At 53.2% G+C, this 19,810-nt stretch overlaps 1 protein-coding gene across 1 annotated transcript; it reads left to right on the top strand.

The window, feature by feature from the left end:
- Window positions 1-9,938: 9,938 nt before the first annotated feature.
- Window positions 9,939-17,560, top strand: S1PR2 (sphingosine-1-phosphate receptor 2). The gene is made up of 2 exons (XM_029217654.1): window positions 9,939-10,105; window positions 15,108-17,560. Exon 2 carries the CDS (start codon window positions 15,150-15,152, stop codon window positions 16,206-16,208), a length of 1,059 nt encoding a protein of 352 aa, XP_029073487.1. The 5' UTR covers window positions 9,939-10,105; window positions 15,108-15,149; the 3' UTR covers window positions 16,209-17,560.
- Window positions 17,561-19,810: the final 2,250 nt, after the last annotated feature.

Genomic DNA, 19,810 nt, shown 5'->3' with positions numbered 1-19,810 from the left:
AAAGGAAAAAAAAAAAAGCCAAGGTAGGGATAGGGGTGGACCGTGGAAGACTTGAAGGCTTTTGTTTTGTGTTTTTGCATCTGATATATAACATATGGATATTTTTGTGAAGTATTAATGAAAACTTATAATGTGTTTCATTGTGCATTCTATCCTTGCAAGAACTGTGGATATGTGTTTCAAACTCCACACACTTTGCAATTTTAAAAGGTCTTTTAATTTTGTACAATTTTGTTTATTCATTTTATGTTTGCATAAGTAATTCACACACCTCTTAAAGACAAGTCCAAAAACTACAAAAAGAAAGCTAGAGTGAAAAGTCTGTCTCCACCCTCTGTTCCCTGCCCTGCCCCCACCCACCTCTTTCCCTTCCCAGGAGCCACCACCACAACCAGCTGTGTGTCTTCTCCCAGAACCAGTTTATTATTTTACAGACAGATTTACATGTCTGTCCTGTGCAAGAGAATTTAGATTTTATGTGGTGAAGGATGGAACAGCACTTAGCTGCTTAATGATTTATTGGGTACCTACTGTGTACTGCTGGGGTAAATCCAGCAGACACCCTTGAGATACTCACAGCCCAGTACAGAAGGTTGAAAGATCAGAATGGGGGAGGGGAGGTCTACAGGGTCTGTGGGAGCACAGGGGAAGAACTGCTAATCTGTGGCGGCGGGGGTCTCAGAGGCAACTTTTCTGAAGCTGCAACCGGAGAGCTAAGGCTTGAGGGTCCATCAGGAGTTTGTCCAAAGGAAAAAATGTGATCCAGGCTGAGGAAACAGCAGTTGCAAAAGCCAGAAGTGGGGACTGGGGGAAGGGGTGGCTGGACTTTCCTGATGGCCACAAGCTTAGTTCATTGACTCAGTCATTTATGTTGAACCCACCTCAGGGCCTTTAGTACTGTTGTTCCTTCTGCCTGGATCATACTTTTCCCAGAGCTACACATGGCTCGATCCCTCACCTCCAATTCTTTGCTCAAATGTCACCTCCTCCGAGAAGCCTGTCCTGACCACCCTATTTCAAATTGCAATCCCCACCCTTGGCCCTTCTGACTGCCTTATCCCGCCCTATTTTCTCCCATCAGTACTTATCTTCTAACATCCCATATAATTTCCTGGGGTTTTTTTTAAGGATCTTTATCTTTTTAAAAATATTTGTTTATTTATTTATTTGGATGCATCGGGTCTTGGTTGTGGCGTGTGGGCTTCTCTAGTTGCGGCACTCGGGCTTCTCTCTAGTTGTGGCGCGTGGGCTCTAGAGCGTGGGGTCTCAGTAGCTGCGGCATGCGGGCTTAGTTGCCCCGCGGCATTTGGGCTCTTAGTTCCCCGACCAGGGATCCAAGGCAGGCGTTGGAAGGCAGATTCTTAACCACTGGACCACCAGGGAAGTCCCTCCTGGGTTTTTTTTTAATGCTTTTTGTCTGTCTTCCCTAGTAGAGGAGAAATTTTGCCTCCCCCTCTTGGCAGAAATTTTGCTCTGTCTTGTTCCCTGCAGCCAGCATAGTGCCTGTAACACAGTGGGTGCTCAATACATGTTTCTTGAGTGAATTCCTTTGTTCATCATCCTAATGCAGGGGTATTACCAGAAACAGAGCCCCCCTCTCTGTCTCTTGGGTCTCAAGATCTGTAACCCCCTGAGGTCACAGGTACCTAAGGTACCCAATGAATGATTATTTACCCAATGGCACTGGAGTCACATAGACAGGTTCAGATCCAGGGGCTGCTGCTAATTGGTTGGGTGTCCCTGGGCCAGTGGTTAGCACTTTCAGAGTTTGGCCCTAATTGGTAGGTGGGACACACACAAACTCTCCCCTACTGAGCTGTGTGGAGGATGAGTTCTCTTTCCTTCCATCCTCAGTTCCCACAGTGTTTTCCCCCACCCCCACAAAGGGAGCCTGTAAATACTTGAGTCAGATCCGTCCCTTCTCTGCTCAGGACCCTCCATGCCTCCTACAGCAAAAGCCAAAGTCCTTAGAAAAATAGCCGAAGTCCTCACTGCAGCCCACAGTGCCCCGCAGGACCTGTCCTCACTTCCTCTCACTGTCCCCCTCTATCTCCCTGTGGTTTCCGCCATACTGGTCTTCTCACCAGAACCTGTCCATCTCACACCAGCCTCAGGGCCTTTGCACTGGCTGTCCTTTGTACGTGGACCACTCTCCCCTAAGTATCTGCCTGGTTCACTCCCTCATCTCCTTCAGGTCTTTACTTCTCAGGTGACACTGGGTCTAAAAATCACAGTCCCTTCCTACCCCACATATCTAATCTGCCTTCCCAGTATCATTGTTTCCAGAACTCACACCACATTCTAACAGAGGACATCATGTTCTTATTTATCCTGCTTCTTGTCTGTCTCCTCCACTAGAACATCAGCTCCTGGAGGATAGAGGTCTTTGTTTCTTTCACTGCTGGGCCCCCATGCTAAGAAGGAGAAGGGTGCCAGGCACCCAGAAGGTTCTCAATACATAGTAATTGAATAAATGGAATGTAGAGAAAGCAGTTTGCACACGGTTCCCCCACTGGCGTTACTGATTGTGAGCCTTAATGAAAGGGAGGTAATGACCTCGAGACCTTCACACTGCGAGGCTCAAAGTTTGACCGTTTTGGCCCAAGCCTGGGTGGAGTCAAAGGTTGAGGTGTCCAGCCCATTCCTGTGGATCAAAGGCTCAGTTGTAGGTGACCTCTGTCCCCAGTGGGCCAGCATCAGCCTTGCAGCCCAGAGAGGGTCTTTGCTGGCCACGGGCATGATAGCAATTTAGGGAGCATATATTGGAAGCTGGAGGGCCCCCCAACACCTGGCCATTCCTAGCCCCCCATCACTGTGCCAGGGTTTTCACAAAGGCCAGAGTCAAGGCTGGAATATTGGGGGGCAACCTTCAGATAGAAGATGCAGGGTATGAGTGCAGGATTGATAGGGGGGCGGTCTGACCTCTTTGGGGGAGCTGTTTAAAGTACATCCCCATCAACTCCCAAAACACCTGCTGTGTGTTTGTTTGCAACTCAGTTTGTGGGTAACTGCCACAACGTGTGAGGAGGAGGAGGGATCCCCATTGAGGCATTCTCCCCCAACCCCTAGGGACGGGCCTGATTTGCGTAGATGTTTCCATTCCCTTCAGTTCAGCATCAAAGCGGGTGCGTGGAGCAGAAAAAAAGGCGCAGGGACAGCCCCCTGGGTTTTGGCAGAGACTCAGACCCCCTCAGGGCTTGAACCCCTGGGTAGGGCACATTGGATGTCTGGGCCTCAGTTTCCCCCTCTGTAAAATGGGGGTATAATCACCCCTTCCTCATGTTTTGTGTCAGCCTTGCACCTGTGTACACTCAGGTCACCCATTCCCTGCTCTGTCCCTGCCCCATGGCTAAGGGCTGACCCCTACACAGGATAGCCCCCTTGTCCCCTGCCATCTGTGCCCAGATTTAGCCAAAGGCAGGCACTGAGGGTAGATTGGAGGGCGAGAAGATGGGAGAAGCCAGGGTAGTTCCCCTCATCTGCTTCTGACAGCATCTCCCACTGGACATGGCCTCCCTATTTGTTAATTTGCAAGTTATCTCACCCCCACCATGCTTTGGTTTCTCATCTAGGTCACCAACCCCTGTATTAAAGCCCCTCTGTTTGAGATATGTCTGTTTTCCTAAGTGGACTTTTACTGATGTAAGGCAGTTGTGAGGGGTTTCTGTTTAAGATACAATTTGAAACAAATAAAGTCTCCCCTTTTCAGTGTACAGTTCCACAAGTTTCCGCACACATATACAGTCATATAAACGCCACCACCATCAAGATATAGAGTTGTTCCATCACCAAAAAATTCCCCCACGCCTTTTTGTAGTCAACCCCTCCCTCCACCCTCAGGCCCTACGAGTCACTGGTTGCTCACTGTCCCTACAGTTTGCCTTTTCTAGAATGGCATAGAAATGGACTCATATAGTATATAGTCTTCTGTGTCTGCCTTCTTTCCCTCATCATAATGCATGTGAGATTCATCCATGTTGTTCTATATCGCTTGTTCCTTTCAGAACTCGAGGTTTCAAATATTATATGCCTGAGTGGTCTTCCATGTGAAGATAAACTGCAGTGTGTCTATTCATCCCTTAGTTAAAGGAGCTGTTGTGAGCTTTTGATGGGTTTGCAAAGAGCTTAGGACAGTAACTGGCACATGATATATGGGTCAGCTGTTATTATTATGCTGGAGGGGGGCTGAAGTGGGCCTTTGGGGTTCCCCTCTCCCCTAACTATGTACGTCTCCCTCATCTGGAAGAGACAGCCCACCCTTCCCAGGCTCAATGGGCTAAAACTGCATCTGGTGCAGACGTGGCAGGGACTGGCCTCCACCGGCAGCCTCCCCACCCCATTCCTGAAGCTGAAAGTGGACCTCAAGCCCGTGGATGGACGAAACAAGGCCGCTGCAGCTCCGCTGCCTGCCAAGATCAGCATCTGGAAAGCTTCTCGGCAGCTGGGCCCCTCCCCCAGCCCTGGGGTGATGTTGAGAAAGTTGGGACCTGTCTCAGACACTTCTCCTTGTGCAGTTCCTCCTGCCAAAACCTGAGAGCTGGGGGTGGGGGGAGAGTGGAGGCCCAGAGGGGATGGAGGACAGTCCCAGACCTCATCAACTGGGGGGAGTTCACAAAGTTTGGGGTGGGGTGGGATCAGAGGTCAGAGGGTTTCCTTCACCTCTGGACTACAGAGAAGAACATTCTACATGTCACCAGTGACCGACGTGGTCCTCAGTGATAACCACCGCCCTTCTATTCCAAATCAATGGGGGAGGAATGGGGACGGGCGTCACTACGGCAGGACTGGGTCTGGGACTTGGGATGAAAAAGAGGACAGAGAGCTCTAGTTCAAATCCTACCACGACTGTGTGCCTCACTTTCCTCATCTTTAAAATGGGGTGAGGAAAAGGCAAAACTATGGGGACAGAAAAAGATCAATGACTGCCAACGAGTCGGGCGGGTAATGGATAGGCAGAGCACAGAGGCTTTCTGGGCCAGCGAAGCTATTCTGTATGATACTATTGATATAATGGTAGATATATGTCATTATACATTTGTCCAAACCCACAGACTGTACAACACCAAGAGTGAACCCTCATGTAAGCCATGGACTTGGGGTGATAACAATGTGTCCGTGTAGGTTCAGCAATAGTAACAAATGTGGGCTTCCCTGGTGGCGCACTGGTTAAGAATCCGCCTGCCAATGAAGGAGACATGGGTTCAAGCCCTGGTCTGGGAAGATCCCACATGCCGCGGAGCAACTAAGCCCGTGCGCCACAACCACTGAAGCCTGCGCGCGTAGAGCCCGTGCTCCGCGACAAGAGAAGCCACGACAATGAGAAGCCGGCGCACTGCAAAGAAGAGTGGCCCCTGCTCACTGCAACTAGAGAAAGCCCGCGTGCAGCAACGAAGACCCAATGCAGCCAATAAGTAAATAAATATATTTAAAAAAACGAAAGTAACAAATGTGCCACTCTGGTAGGGGCTGTTGACGGTGGGGAGGCTATGTGTGTGTGGGGCAAGGGATATATGCGACATCTCTGTACTTTCTGCTCAATTTTGTTTTTGGGGTTTTTTTTTGTTTGTTTGCTTTTCTTTTCTTTTTCGTTTTCTTTTTTTGGCCATGCCACGCGGCATGCAGGATCTTAGTTCCCCGACCAGGGATTGAACCTGTGCCCCCTGCAGTGGAAGCATGGGATCCTAACCACTGGACCAGCAGGGAATTAGCTCTGCTCAGTTTTGCTGTCATCCTGAAACTGTTCTAAAAAATAACGTCTATTTAAAAAGTGGGATGATGATGATAATCATAATACCCACCTCCTAGGGCTGGAGGATTCACAGAGCCGCACCCAGCACAGTCTGTCCGTGTGAGTGTAAGCCACTATTGTCAGTGGCCCTGTAATTAGTGGAGGCTGCTCCAAGCCTCTTCCTTTTCTTCTTTTTCCCCTGCTCGGGAGCTCCCCAAGGCAAGGGCCCCGTTTCCTTCCTCTCCTGCTGTTCTCTCACTCAGGGATCCCCCCTAGGGAGGGTTCACCTTTCCCCTTTGACCCCCTGGACCATCAGGGCGTCTATGCCAGTGTTTCCCAATTCTCTAGCCTGTTCCCTCAGCTGACCCAGTGGAGACCTCATGTTACCCCAGAAGTGGGAGGTGAGGGGGGGAGGCAGAAGTAGCTTGCTGGTGTATCTGTGTATCCCTGGGGACATCACCTTTGTCTCGGAGCCATGGTCCCCCTAACAGACGGCCGGATATGTCTGCAGCCTTGATAGTACCCCCTCACACAGGTCCCTGAGGGGATAGCAAACTGCTGAGCCAGCCAAGGCAAGCTGGGGGGGGGCACTTCCTCCCCAGCTCTCAGATCCTCACAGAGGGCTTAGATTTCCGCTCTGATAGCTCTCTGGCGAGGAGAGGACCCAGTTTTTTTAGTACTTTGTCCTCTGTGGGTTGAACACCTGGTTTCTAGAGGTTGTACAGCTGCACTTCATTTGGGCAGAGGATTTGGTAAGGTTGTGCTGAGGTCTGAGTGGACCCCAAGATCTGGCCCGGAGCTGAGTGGACACTGAAATCTGGCTCAGGAAAAGGAGTGAATTCACTCTCTGGCTTTTCTTATCTTCCCATCAAAGCCCTGCTACCCTGTGTTAGAACGGTCTGGTTTCTTCGGTCTCCTCCAACGGACTGTCAGTTTTGGTTGGCAGAAACCAACGAGGTATCACCAGAGCTGGCACAGAGCATTCTATGTTGCATTATATAAATATATATGCTGTATACCTGTATGTAACATTAATATATTGATTCTTAATATTCATTTCCTTATTCATAACTTAAATATGTTTATCTTTTTTTTTTTTTTTGCACCCACGGTACGTGGGCCTCTCACTGTTGTGGCCTCTCCTGTTGCAGAGCACAGGCTCCGGACGCGCAGGCTCAGCGGCCATGGCTCACGGGCCCAGCCGCTCCGCGGCATGTGGGATCTGCCCGAACCGGGGCATGAACCCGTGTCCCCTGAATCGGCAGGCGGACTCTCAACCACTGCGCCACCAGGGAAGCCCCCAATATGTTTACTCTTAATACAAATTTATTTCATAGCGACACGTTGAATAATAGCATAGATGTTTATTAGCAATGTTATTGTTTATTTATATTATTCATACTATTTGTTATTATTATTATTACAGGAACAATTTTACATTAGAAGTCTGGTGATTTGTTACCTTCGATTTGATTTTTCATGTCTTTGTAAATTTTTTGAATTGGTAATATGAGCTAAAAATTTCAAACAGTACCCCCCACCCCCCACCCCCAGGGTACACCATGAAAAGTCTGGTCCCCTCTCACCTGTTCCCCTGCCGCCCCCCTGTCCCCCTCCCTGGGGGTAACAGCTGTGACGGTGTCTTGTGCCCTTCTCCTGGAGACGGCCTGTAGGTCCACAGGCAAATGTGTGTGTATTTATACAGCCCTTATAAATATACCCAGCAATGCAGGCAGGCAAGCAAGCAACTGGTTTACATTGCGCTTTTTTCATCTTAACATGTTGAACACAGTTTCATATCAAGACTACTCCAATTTTACTTTTTAATAGGCATAAACGGATCAACTTTAATTTCCTTTTCCAAAGTTTTGCTGTTCAGCACTGCCTATGGAGTGTAATATGCATACAAAAGAGTGTGCTGAACTTCTCCCTTTTTTTGAAATGGGTTGCATTGTCTGGGATTTAAGCATCCACAATTTTTTTTTTTAATTTTCAGCTTTTCGGAGGTATCCCTGACATGTAAAATTGTAAGATACTTAAAGTGTACATCCAGGTGATTGGATATATGTATACATTGTGAAAGGAGTTCCCCCCCCCATCTAGTTAATGAACACATCCTTCACCTCACATATTTATCTTTTTATTGTGGATGTGAGAGCATTTAAGTTCTACTCTCTCAGAAGTTCCAATTGTTTGATACAGTATTACCAACTGTAGTCACCATGCTGTAAATTAGATCCCCAGACCTTATTATAACTGAAAGTTTGCACCCTTTTACTAATATCTCCCTATTTCCCCACCCACCACAGCCCCAGCAACCACTTTTCCTACTCTCTGTTTCTGTAAGTTTGACTTTTTCTTTTTTAATTCCTCATAAAAGTGATACCATGTGGTATTTGTTTTTCTCTGTCTGGCTCTTTTCACTTAGCATAAGGCCCTCAAGTTTCATCCATGTTGTTGAAAATGACAGGACTTCCTTTCTCATGGCTGAATAATATTTCATTGTGTGTGTGTATATGTGTGTATATATATATATATATATATATCTCACATCTTCATCCATTTATCTGTTGACAGACACTTAGGTTCCATACCTTGGCTATTGTGAATAATGCTTTTTTGTCATTTTGCTTTTCAACACTTTTTTGTCATTTTGCTTTTCAACACTCTTCACTGAAGTATCATATACATATAGGGAATTCCCTGGTGGTCCAGTGGTTAGGACTCCACGCTTTCACTGCTGAGGGCCCAGGTTCAATCCCTGGTTGGGGAACTAAGATCCCACAAGCCACGTGGTGCCGCAAAAAAAAAAAAAAGATAGATAGATAGAGAGAAGATAGATAATACCCTCTCCCTCCTTTTTCTTGCACTGTCTGGGTATCAAGCAGTCTACCTTTCAATTTAATTTATTGTTGGAATAGGGCACATGTTACAAAAGTCAAAAGGTACAAAAGCATTCACAGAGTGAAAACTACCTCCCTCCTGTCCCCTGTTCCCTATCTCTCAGTTCCTCGCCCAGGAAATTTATCAGTTTCTTCTTGCAATATTCTGGATATTCTGAGCACATACAGTAGAACATCAACTCCATTGGAACAGGGAGTTTTATCTGTTTTGTTTCCTGATCTATCTCCAGCCTTTTAGTGTGGTATCTGGCACATAGCAGGTGCTTACTGTATGTGGTAAGTAAACATATAAGCAGATTATGTATTCATCTTCACAAATAGTACCCTCCTGAACATGAGTTCCATGAAGGCAAGGGCTTTTTTTCCTGTTCTGTTCACCGTTGTGCCCAGCAGGTACACCAAAAACATTTGTTGAAGGAGTGAGGGGTGTGTTGTCTAGTCACTGATTTCACACACACGCATCAGTAAATGAAGTTGTGCTTCATCTCTGCAGCCAGGCACCCAGATATGCCCAGGAAAAGCTGAATGAGGAAAAGAGGGAAACTAAAGAACTGGATAGGACTTCCCTGGTGGTCCAGTGGTTAAGACTCCATGCTTCCATTGCAGGGGGCATGGTTTCCATCCCAGTCGGGGAACTAAGATCCCTCGTGCCATGGCAAAAAAAAAAAAAAAAAAAAAAAGAAGTGGATAGAAGATTGGGCCTCAAAACTTGAAAGGCAGGACTCAGCCTGGGCCTGCTGGTCAACCACAGCGAGAGCAATCGACTGACAGAGGCAGTGGAAGCTTCTGGGTGCGCCCAGTCTTCTAGGGCAGAGGGACCAGCGCCTGAATTCTGGGGCCTTATCAAGGCAAAAACCAATCCATTCTTTGAGACAGGGCCTGGCACATAGTAGGAACTTGCTTATTTGTTGGATGAATACACAGTGGGCACTTAATGCCTATTTGTTGTGTTGACACTTAGTAGGTGCTTCGTGGCTCCTCGCTGAGTAAATAAAGGGGATTCCATGTGCTCCTCCAATTCCAGGCTCCCAGGGATGGGCCAAGAGTACATCTGCAATCCAAGACAGTCGTTTCAGGTTGAGGTCACCTGGCCAGGAGCGACTGGACAGCACGGGGCTGCGTGACGTCATGCGCCGACCGCTTCTCACGGGTGGGGGCTGGGAGGGGCAGGGCTGGAGGTGGGGGTGCGGACAAAGGGACCCCGCGCGCCTCCTCCCCGCCCGCCCTCGCGCGCGCCCCGCTGGGCAGGCCACATCTGGAATTCATTGCTGCTGCCGCCGGAAAGGAGGCGGAGATAGGGCGGGGCAAGTGGGGGCCGAGGCGGCGCCTCTCCCGGTCCCCCTACGTCCCCGGTCCCCAGCCCCGGGACGCAGAGGAGCCCGGCGGGCAGTCCCAGCCCTAGCCGCGGCCGTCCCGGGGACGCAGACGCCAAAGCCCCTCCGGCCAGGGCAAGGACCCGGGTCGGCCTAGCCAGGTGAGCGTGCGTGGCGAGGGGGAAGCAGAAAGGGCGGGCCCTGGTCCCCGGAGGTCGCGGGATCGGAGCTAGGGGCGCCGGCCAGGGGTCGGGGGCGTCGCGGGCGCGCACGCGCCGCCCGTGCTCCTGCTGCACCGAGAGAGTGGTCATCGTGCGCCCTCTCCACGACCCCAGGAGGCCCCACTACCTCAGCCGCGAACCCCCAGACTGAGCTCCCGCCTTCTCCAGCGGCAGGAAGTTGGCCCCGAGGAGAAGGCGGAATCCGAGCGCTTTCGGCCGGAGACTGGGAGGCTGGATGGCGTGCCCCCGGACCGGGGGTTTGGGGAGTGTGTATGGGGGAGGGGAGGACTCCCCTCTTTTCTGACTCCGGCTGGGCGAAGGCGAAAGGTGCCGCGCGCCGCAGTACCTCCAGGCCAAGGGGCGGGGCCCCAGAGGAAGGCAGTTGCCCACCTCCTCCACATCTGGTCCTCTGCCTCAGTTTCCCCGAGTAGTTCGTCTCTTCCAGTCCCCCCGCGGGGTCGTGGCTTTGTTCTGGAAGGAAAGTGAACCTGACTGCGTGGCTCCGGCGTCTCTTCTTTCCCCTGGGACCCGGGGATGGGGCGTGGGTGAAGGCACCCGTGGCGCGGACCCCGCGTGGTTCCGGGCCCAGCCAAGCGTGGGAACCTCGCCCACTCCTCTGGCACGAGTTGACTCACCCGGGGATTTCCATCCCCTCTCCCGACTGTGCCCTAATCGGACGCTCCGGGCGCCACGCGCTGAGCCCACGGTCCCCCGCGTGGTGCGACACGCGTGCGGCATTCGCGGTGCAGCTGCTGCTGGGATCTGTCCCCACCTCTCCCCAGTCCTCTGGGAATATCGAGGCTGGGCCCCTGGCTGGACGCAGAGGAGCCCCCCCACCCCCACTTGGAGATGTGTGGGTCACCCGCGTGTGGCTGTCGCGGGAGAGAGGAGGCGCGGCCCCAGAGGCAGCGAGTGTGGATACCGTGCATTCCACCGCCAGATAAGGAGGCCGAGACTGCAGCCCGAGGGCGGGGGCGGGTCGTGGCGCCGTCTCCACGGAGACGCCCAGCTGGGCTTCGCCTGGTGGGGGTGGCCTCCCAGCGGACCAGGGGCGTCTCCAGCCTCCCTTGCTGTTGTTTGGGCCTGGGCTGAGTTTAGGAGCCTCCGCCCTCGGGGGCCCACTGGGGCCTCGTTCGTTTGGTCATCCATCCGCCCATCCATCCATCCATCCATCCATCCATCCTACATGTTTTCTGAGCGCTTTCTGTATGCCAGGCATCATTCCAGGGAGTGAAAACAGACTTAGTTGCTGTCCTCTGACACACATTCTACCCTGGAAACAGACAGAAAGCAAGAAATACAATCATTATTGCTGAAATTGGCAAGTGCTGTGAATATAATAAAAAGATGCTGAGGTAGAAAGGGCCTAGGGAAGGCGGCTAGGATAGCCTGGTGGTTAGAGGAGGCCACCAAACAGAAACCTGAAAGATGGGCTTTGTGGGAAGGCCATGTCAGGTGGAGAAACAGCAGAGGCAAAAGCTCTGAGGTAAGAACGGGGCTGACACGTCGGAGGCCAGTGTGGTTGCAGTGGACTGACCCTGGGGGAGAGTGGGAGGAGGCGAGGTGGGCAGGGGCCAGGCCATTTTAGGTAGTGGGGAGCCATGGAAGACTCTGGAGCTGAGGAGTGACATATTGGAGCTATAAATTTAAAAGCTCCCCCTGGATGCTGCCTGGAGACTGGCAGTGTAGAGGGCAACTGAGGGGAAACCAAGCCTAGGGGGCTGCCCTAGGGCATGGGGCATGGGACCAGTGAGTGCCCAGGGGAACAGTAACCACAGGGTCTGCCTCCATGGAACTTGGGGGAGGGGCTCCTGGAAGCCACTGAGGCTTCCTCTTGCCTTCTACTCTCCTAACCTCCCCCTGAACAGTCTTGGTCTGTCTCGCTTCCCTTCCCTCCAAACCCTGTCACTTGTCCCCCTTGCTCCATTTCAGGCCTGGCCATTCCCCAGTGCTGAGCCCAGGGACGTCTTCTGGGAGGGAGTCAGGCCCTATGTTAGCCGGGCCTGGGAGCCTGACACAGGGAGGGGAAGCAGGAAAGGCCTGGGGGTGACTGTGCCAGCCCCAACCTCCAGACCCTGCTTCCTCTTTCTGGGAAGCATGAACCTGCCTTAAGCAAGGTTCTAGTGGAGAAGACGGAGGCATTGTGGGCCTCAGATTCCCCTTCTCTAATGAACCACCCCTCCTGAGGCTGCCCAAAGTGAGGATCTTCCCCTCAGGGAAGAAGACAGACATTTTGGTCAGTCCCTGGGGTACGAGGGCTGAAACCATTTCTTTCTTTCTTTTTTTTTTTATAAATTTATTTATTTATTTAATTTTTGGCTGCGTTGGGTCTTTGTTGCTGTGCGCGGGCTTTCTCTAGTTGTGGCAAGCGGGGCTACTCTTCGTTGCGGTGCGCAGGCTTCTCATTGCGGTGGCTTCTCTTGTTGGGGAGCACGGGCTCTAGGCACACGGCCTTCAGTAGTTGTGGCACACGGGCTCAGTAGTTGTGGCTCGCGGGTTCTAGAGCGCAGGCTCAGTAGTTGTGGCGCACGGGCTTAGTCGCTCCACGGCATGTGGGATCTTCCTGGACCAGGGCTCAAACCTGTGTCCCCTGCATCGGCAGGCAGATTCTTAACCACTGCGCCACCAGGGAAGTCCTGAAACCATTTCTTATTTCCCTAGGAAGCGGCCATAAATCTTTCTCTTGGCTGCCAGACAAGAGAGGGGTCTGAGCAGCGGCGGAGGGGGCGGCCTTGGGACACACCCTGGGCTTCTAGCCCACCAGCAAGTGTGCTTCCCAGACCTGCGATGGGTCCTTGATTCTCAATTATGATCCCCAGGAGGGGCAGTAGGCCAGGGCAGCCTGGGGGCGTCTGGTCGGGGTGACCCAGCGGTCAGGCCGTGGTTCAAACTCTCCCCGGGGACATCCACACAGTCTTAATAATGTCCTGGAAAGAAGTGAGCTCCAACCGCCTGTAAAGGACCAGATCAGTAGTGCTAGCCATAGAGCGCCCCCAACTGGGCCAATCGAATGTCGAGGATGGAAAGCTCAGGCCAATAGGCGAATTGCTCAATGCCCTGGAACTGAAAATGAACCAATCAGGGCGCGGGCTGTTTCTGGCCCGACGGCCGGTCTGGTAAGGCCCAAACCTGGGCCAAGCCGGCTGCAATGGGCAGAGGGCATCGGGGCGACCGGGGCTCGTCCGGCAGGGGAACAAGGAGCCTCTGTGTGGCGATCAGGGCGGGGCGACAGTCCCTGGGGATGTGCACAAGCCCTTCTCTGTTCCCAAACTAGGACGGATGTCCCTTCGCCCAGGGGGAGCAGCTGTCTCTATCGGGCCAGGAGCCAGGGCACCCCCTCTGAGGGGGTGTCCGGGACTGAGATGGCTGGACGACCCCGGAAGCCCCTCATCACTCCCAGGCTCACTGGGAACCGGCCTAACCAGCCTTTTCTGGAACGGTGCTCCTGGCACGCCTGGCGTGCACGTGGTCCTTGCTAGGCGTGTTTCCAGGGACCTGGGGAGGTCTCTTCCCACGGCCCCCCCGCATTGAACTAAAGGCTGGTCTGGAGCTTCCTCCTGGCTCCCCTGTGCCCCTCGTGAAAGGCAGTCGCTGCACCAGCTCCTCTGAGACCCCGCCCCCCAACTACCAAGCTGGGGGGAGGCCATGAAGTCGGCCTCTCACCCTCTCTGCCCACGAGCATCTTCCCGCCCCTTCCCCCCACGGCTCAGTTTTCCTTGAGAGAGGGGTGACTCAGGCTTTCATGAAAGTGAATACCGTCCCCCCCTCCCCGCCGGGCTTCATGCCCCCTCACCACTCACATGGCTTCGCACAGCTGCCCCATCCTCCCAGCCAGGACCTCCCAGACGGGTCTCCTGTGGCTCCCCCATCCCATCACCCCCCCCCCCCAGCCTCCCTGCACCGGATATGACTGGGGAGCTGGGACTCAACCCTGTTTGAGTCCAAGGGCCTCACATCTGGATTTCATCTTGGCTGGGGAGGGGGGTGCCAGCGCCCTGCCCACCATGCTAGGACCCTCTGTCCCAGGGCAGGGCTAGATGGTGCTGATGAAATCAGGCTGTTGGGAATCTTGCCTGGTTGGCTCACTCAACATCCCTTACCAAAAGATTGGGAGGAGAGCACCTAGTCCCTAGCTGTGGGTGTGGCAGGAAGAGGGAAGCTAATAATATTAGCTAATATTTATTGAGTGCCTGCTGTATGCTAAGGGTGCCTCGTGTATCGTTCAACAGGATTTTCCCATCACCCCTCTGAAGTGGGCTTTCTTCTCCCCACTGCACAGATGAGGCCATTGAGACTTAGAGGTCAAGTGTTGAGTGACTTGGCACAATATCCCACAGCGTGTCAGAGGTGGAGCAGAGTTGAACCTTGGATTGCCTGCAGGGTCTGAGTCCTTGAAAATGACATGACCTCTGTGATGCTCAAACCTCAGGTGTCTCCCCAAGACCTTATCTTGGGAACACGTATGGCCTCTAGGCTTAGACCCAGCCTGAAATCCAGGGCAGTGGGTGGATGGTGCTATCAGCGAGAGCATCTCACTGACCCAGGTTGGCAGGCGGCATGAGGCCCGAGGCTCCAGTGTTTTCAAGAAATGAGACAATCCCTCCAGGTCCTGGCTAAGACTCCCTCTCTGGGTAGGTGGGTAAGGCTTCCGGAAGTCCATTTTGTGTCTTTCATGCCCTTTGGGGGAGCTTCTGTTCCGTTGAAGGACACTGTAGCCTAGGGGTTATAGAGGCTTTGGAGTGGGTCTCTGAGGCTCTTGCCACTGACTAGCTATGAGGCTTTGGGAAGGTGAATTGAGCTCTCCGGTTTCCCATTTGTAAAGCAGAGATGATGATAATTCTGACTTCATGTGACAGAGTTGGGACTTGAACCACAGCCGTCCAGAGTCAGCCCAGGCAGCAGCCACGGCACTGACCTGTCTGTCTGTCTTTTCTCTCTGCAGCTCTGACAGCCCCATGGCCCCAGCCGGCTACTAAGCCCCACCATGGGCAACGTGTACTCGGAGTACCTAAGCCCCAGCAAGGTCAAGGAACACTATAATTACACCAAGGAGAATCTGGACACGACGGAGACGCCCTCCCGCCAGGTGGCCTCAGCCCTCATCATCATGCTTTGTTGCGCCATCGTGGTGGAAAACCTGCTGGTGCTTATCGCGGTCGCCCGCAACAGCAAGTTCCACTCGGCCATGTACCTGTTCCTGGGCAATCTGGCTGCCTCAGACCTGCTGGCGGGCGTGGCCTTCATAGCCAATACTTTGCTCTCGGGCTCTGTCACACTGGGGCTGACACCCGTGCAGTGGTTCGCCCGTGAGGGCTCTGCTTTCATCACGCTCTCCGCCTCTGTCTTCAGCCTCCTGGCCATCGCCATCGAGCGGCACGTGGCCATCGCCAAGGTCAAGCTCTACGGCAGCGACAAGAGCTGCCGCATGCTGCTGCTCATCGCGGCCTCGTGGCTCATCTCGCTGGTTCTCGGCGGCCTGCCCATCCTTGGCTGGAACTGCCTGGGCCACCTGGAGGCCTGCTCCACCGTCCTGCCGCTCTACGCCAAGCCCTACGTCCTCTGCGTGGTGACCATCTTCTCGGTCATCTTGTCGGCCATCGTAGCCCTGTACATCCGCATCTACTGTGTGGTCCGCTCCAGCCAGGCCGATGTGGCTGGCCCGCAGACACTGGCCCTGCTCAAGACGGTCACCATCGTGCTGGGCGTCTTCATCTTCTGCTGGCTGCCCGCCTTTAGCATCCTCCTCCTGGACTATGCCTGTCCTGTCCGGGCCTGCCCTGTCCTCTACCAGGCCCATTACTTCTTTGCCTTTGCCACCCTCAACTCACTGCTCAACCCTGTCATCTACACATGGCGCAGCCGGGACCTGAGGCGGGAGGTATTACGGCCGCTGCAGTGCTGGCGGCGGGCAGCAGGGGTGCAAGGCGGGCGGGACGGGACCCCGGGCCACCGCCTCCTGCCTCTCCGCAGCTCCAGCTCCCTGGAGAGGGGCACACACATGCCCACATCACCCACGTATCTGGAGGGCAACACGATGGTCTGAGGGGCAAGTGGGCTGACAACCAGGCCACCACAGCAGAGGGCTCCATGGAGAGGCACCGGGTGCCCTGGGACAGAGACATGGGGCTGCCAAGCAAGATGCCCCCATTCCACAGACCTGGGTGATGAAGATGTTTCACACCTGGGCTGGCTGACTGAGGCACTGACCAGTTGGATGGCACAACTGCAGCCGGGTCCTGGAGGCCAGCGAGGTGGCTGGAGTGACCTCTTCAGAACTGCATCGTGGGGAGGGCCGGGCGGGGGGCAGACCTGGAAAGAGCCCAGGTGACAGCAGGCAGGTGCTCGAGAGGAGCACAGCGCAGGGGCAGTCTGAGCCTCCGCCCTGGGCCTGACTCCCCTCTCTGAATTTAGCCCCCTTGCCACCTTCTCTTGTGGTTCCACTTCCCTAGAACCACTGTCCTGAGGGGCTGGAGACCTCCTCCCTGACCGTTCTGGGCGGCCCTGGCTAACAGTTCCCGGGCTCAAATCCACAGCTTCCCCAAATTTTACCAGCTGCCACTTTGGCAACTTCTTCCCTTTCTTCTGACTCTTGTGAGTGAGATGCCAGGAAAGCACGTGGCGGTGGGGAACTAACCCCCATTCTCAGACCTCATTGGCCAATTGCACTATTTGGGGCACAGAGGAATCACCCAGGGCTGGAAAAACCGGTCTGGGGGCCTGAAGAGGGCTCTGGGCCTCCCAGTGGGGCAGGGTGGAATTGGAGAAAGTTCTAGGGGAGCTGTTGGTACAGGGCCCCAGACCCCCAAAAAACAACCACCCCCAAACTCTCTCACCTCCAGACCCAGCCGAGGTACCAGATCTCATAAGGCAGGGCAGCCTTGAGCGCGCTGTGCCTCCTTTCAGGTTGTATTGAACGGAGCATGGGGGTAGGGGTGCCGAGGACAATTGTGGGATGCCCTCCTGTTGCCTGCTTCAGAAGGACTTTGCTAAATTCTGTGGACAGATGGAAGGGACATTGCGGTACAAATGTATATTTATGTGTGTCTGTCAGTGTCTGTGTGTGTGTGTGTGTGCGATGTCTGTGATCCCTTCTGCTCACCCTGTTTCCCCAGAATCGATGCTATTTTGTCTCCTCACGTCTGTGTTGAAGCTACCAAAGAGGGATCTGGTCCCCGCACAGACTCCTTTGTAATTCCTTGCTTATGTCCCCACTTGAGAGCTGGGGTGCAGCTCACCTGGGGGAAGGAAACTTCACGCCTCAAAGTGATTTCTCATGACTGCAAAGGCTGGGAGAGGGGATCTCTGGGGGGTCAAGGAGCCAGTCGGGGGCTTGTCTCCCCTCATACAGCTCCCCGGATGCCCCTCATGCCTGAGACCCAGGCCCAGGCCAATAAACGGTTCAATGTCTCTTTCTGGTGGTTGTTGTCTTTTTAGGCTTAAGGTGGCAGTTCCCCCATTAGCATCCTGTGGCTGGGGGTGGATGGGACAGGGGAGGGTGGCTACTGCTCAGACAATTCATCCTTTGCCAGCCTTTCCTCGGTGCCCCCAGCCCTGGACCAGCCAGAGACAGGATTGCAGTGGCTTCTGAGAAAACAGGGTCAACACTGACTTTCTCCCTAGGGCAGTTATCTGGCCCCTCCCAGTGATTAATTAGGCCCAGGACCTCCATGCTATCCTTCAAAGAGAGAGCCTGGCGGGCGGTGGGGGCCCCGCTTCTTCATCCCCAGTACACATCCCTCCTGGGGAGCTAGAGAGATGGTCTTGGGAGACACAGGCCCAGATACCGCTCTAAAGCACAGTGTTCCCGAAAGGAATGGCCCACCTTCCTCAAGCACTTTCCAGGCAGGAAGAAAGAATCCTCAGGAGGCTGGAGTTACTATAAACTGCTTTTATGGAGATGTGGGTTCAGAGAAGTTAAGTGAGCTGCTCAGGGTCACACAGCTGGTTGGGCCAGTGCCTGTCTGGATTTGAACTCAGGCGGGCTGACTCTAGATCCTGCCAGCTCCACCACTGAGTCAGAGAAAAGATCCTCAAACCCCTCTTTGCCATGGAAGGAGTGAGGAGTGTGGGCTGCCAGCCTCCACCAGCAACAGCAGGATCCAGGATATGCCCAGCTAGGATGCAGCTGAAAGATGGGTCCCTAGCTCGGCTCCAGAGTGACACTCCTTTGCCCACAGGCACAGGGCCCAGCGGCTCCTTTGAAGATAGATCTGGAGCTTTGATGGGGAACCCAGGCCCTCAAGCTGAAGCTCCGCCCAGCAACACCAGCGCAAAGCTAGGGCAGCCAGCTGAAGCGAGGAGTGGGGCAGACGGTGGCCAGAAGCTGAGACCCACACCCCCCATCGGAATTCCCCTTGCTCCAGCAATTCAAAGACAACCTCTGGAAACCTGAGCCCTCGCTGGGATTGGGAGGAGGAAGAAGCACAGGCCAGGCCAGAGTCAATAAATTTCCCCCAAATACCCACATGCTTCCTTCACCTGCTCCTTCAGGCATCCTCTCAAATGCCATCTCAGAGAAGCCTGCCCTGACCACCTTCTTCCCTCTATCTAGCCCCTCACCTTCTTACCACCTGGCGGTGTAATATACATCGGTCTACTTCTCCCTAATTAAAATATTTACTTTTTTTTTTTTTTGGCTGCACCACGCAACATGTGGGATCTTAGTTCCCCGACCAGGGATCGAACCTGCGTCCCCTGCATTGGAAGCACAGAGTCTTAACCACTGGACCGCCAGGGAAGTCCCTTTTTTGTTTAATTTTTTTCCTAATTAAAATATGAACACCTTGCAAATAGGACTGCATCCTATTCACCACCATCTCCAGCATCTTTCATAGTACTTGGCACGTTCCCACCAAAGGACCTTAGCACCTGCTGTTCCTTCTGTTGGGAATGATCTTCCTGCAGACATCTTTGTGACTCTTCTCTCCTCCTTCAAGTCTGTATTCAAATATCACACCCTGGGTGAGGCCTCTGGCCATGAACACAATTTTTTTTTTATCCTATCTACCTCCCTTGCTACTCGCTAATACGCAACACATTTCGCTTCTTTATCTTGTTCATTTTATTATCATTATTATATTTTTGGCCATGCTGCGCAGCATGTGGGACCTTAGTTCCCCAACCAGGGATCAAACGCATACCCCCCGCATTGGAAGCGCAGAGTCTTAACCACTGGACCACCAGGGAAGTACCTGTCTTGTTTATTTTCTATTTCCCCTTTAGAATACCAGTCCCATTCTAAATGCCAGACAGCAGGAGTTTTTGTCTATCTTGCTTTCTGAATGGCCTCAGTGCTCAGAGCAGTAGCCAGCTCACAGCACGTGCTCAATAAATATTGAATGAATGAAAGCCAAAGCAAATGGGTGAATGTTAAGTGCTGTGAAGAAAATAAAATAGGAGAAGCAACAGTTTTGGGGTACTGTATTCTGTAGGGAAGGCATTATTATAGGCACTCTGACCGAGAAAGAAACTGAGGCACAGAGAGGTCAAGTAATGTGCCCAAGGTCACGGAGCATATGAGTGGAGGGGTCTGGATTTGAACCCAGGCAGTCCTTTTATTGGGCTGCACCACTCAGCTTGTGGATCTTAGTTCCCCAACCAGGGATCGAACCTGGGCCCCCTGCAGTGGTAGCATGGAGTCCTAAC

This window comes from Monodon monoceros, unplaced genomic scaffold, assembly GCF_005190385.1.
Source record: "Monodon monoceros isolate NGI ecotype Baffin Bay Population unplaced genomic scaffold, NGI_Narwhal_1 Super_Scaffold_12, whole genome shotgun sequence".
NCBI lineage: Eukaryota > Metazoa > Chordata > Mammalia > Artiodactyla > Monodontidae > Monodon > Monodon monoceros.
Note: the sequence above shows the minus strand (reverse complement) of the source record. Positions and strands in the feature narration are given on the sequence as shown.

What these genes read in the sequence shown, in the direction of transcription:
- S1PR2 (XM_029217654.1), top strand. Translation starts at nt 15,150, where the DNA reads ATGGGCAACGTGTACTCGGAGTACCTAAGCCCCAGCAAGGTCAAGGAA.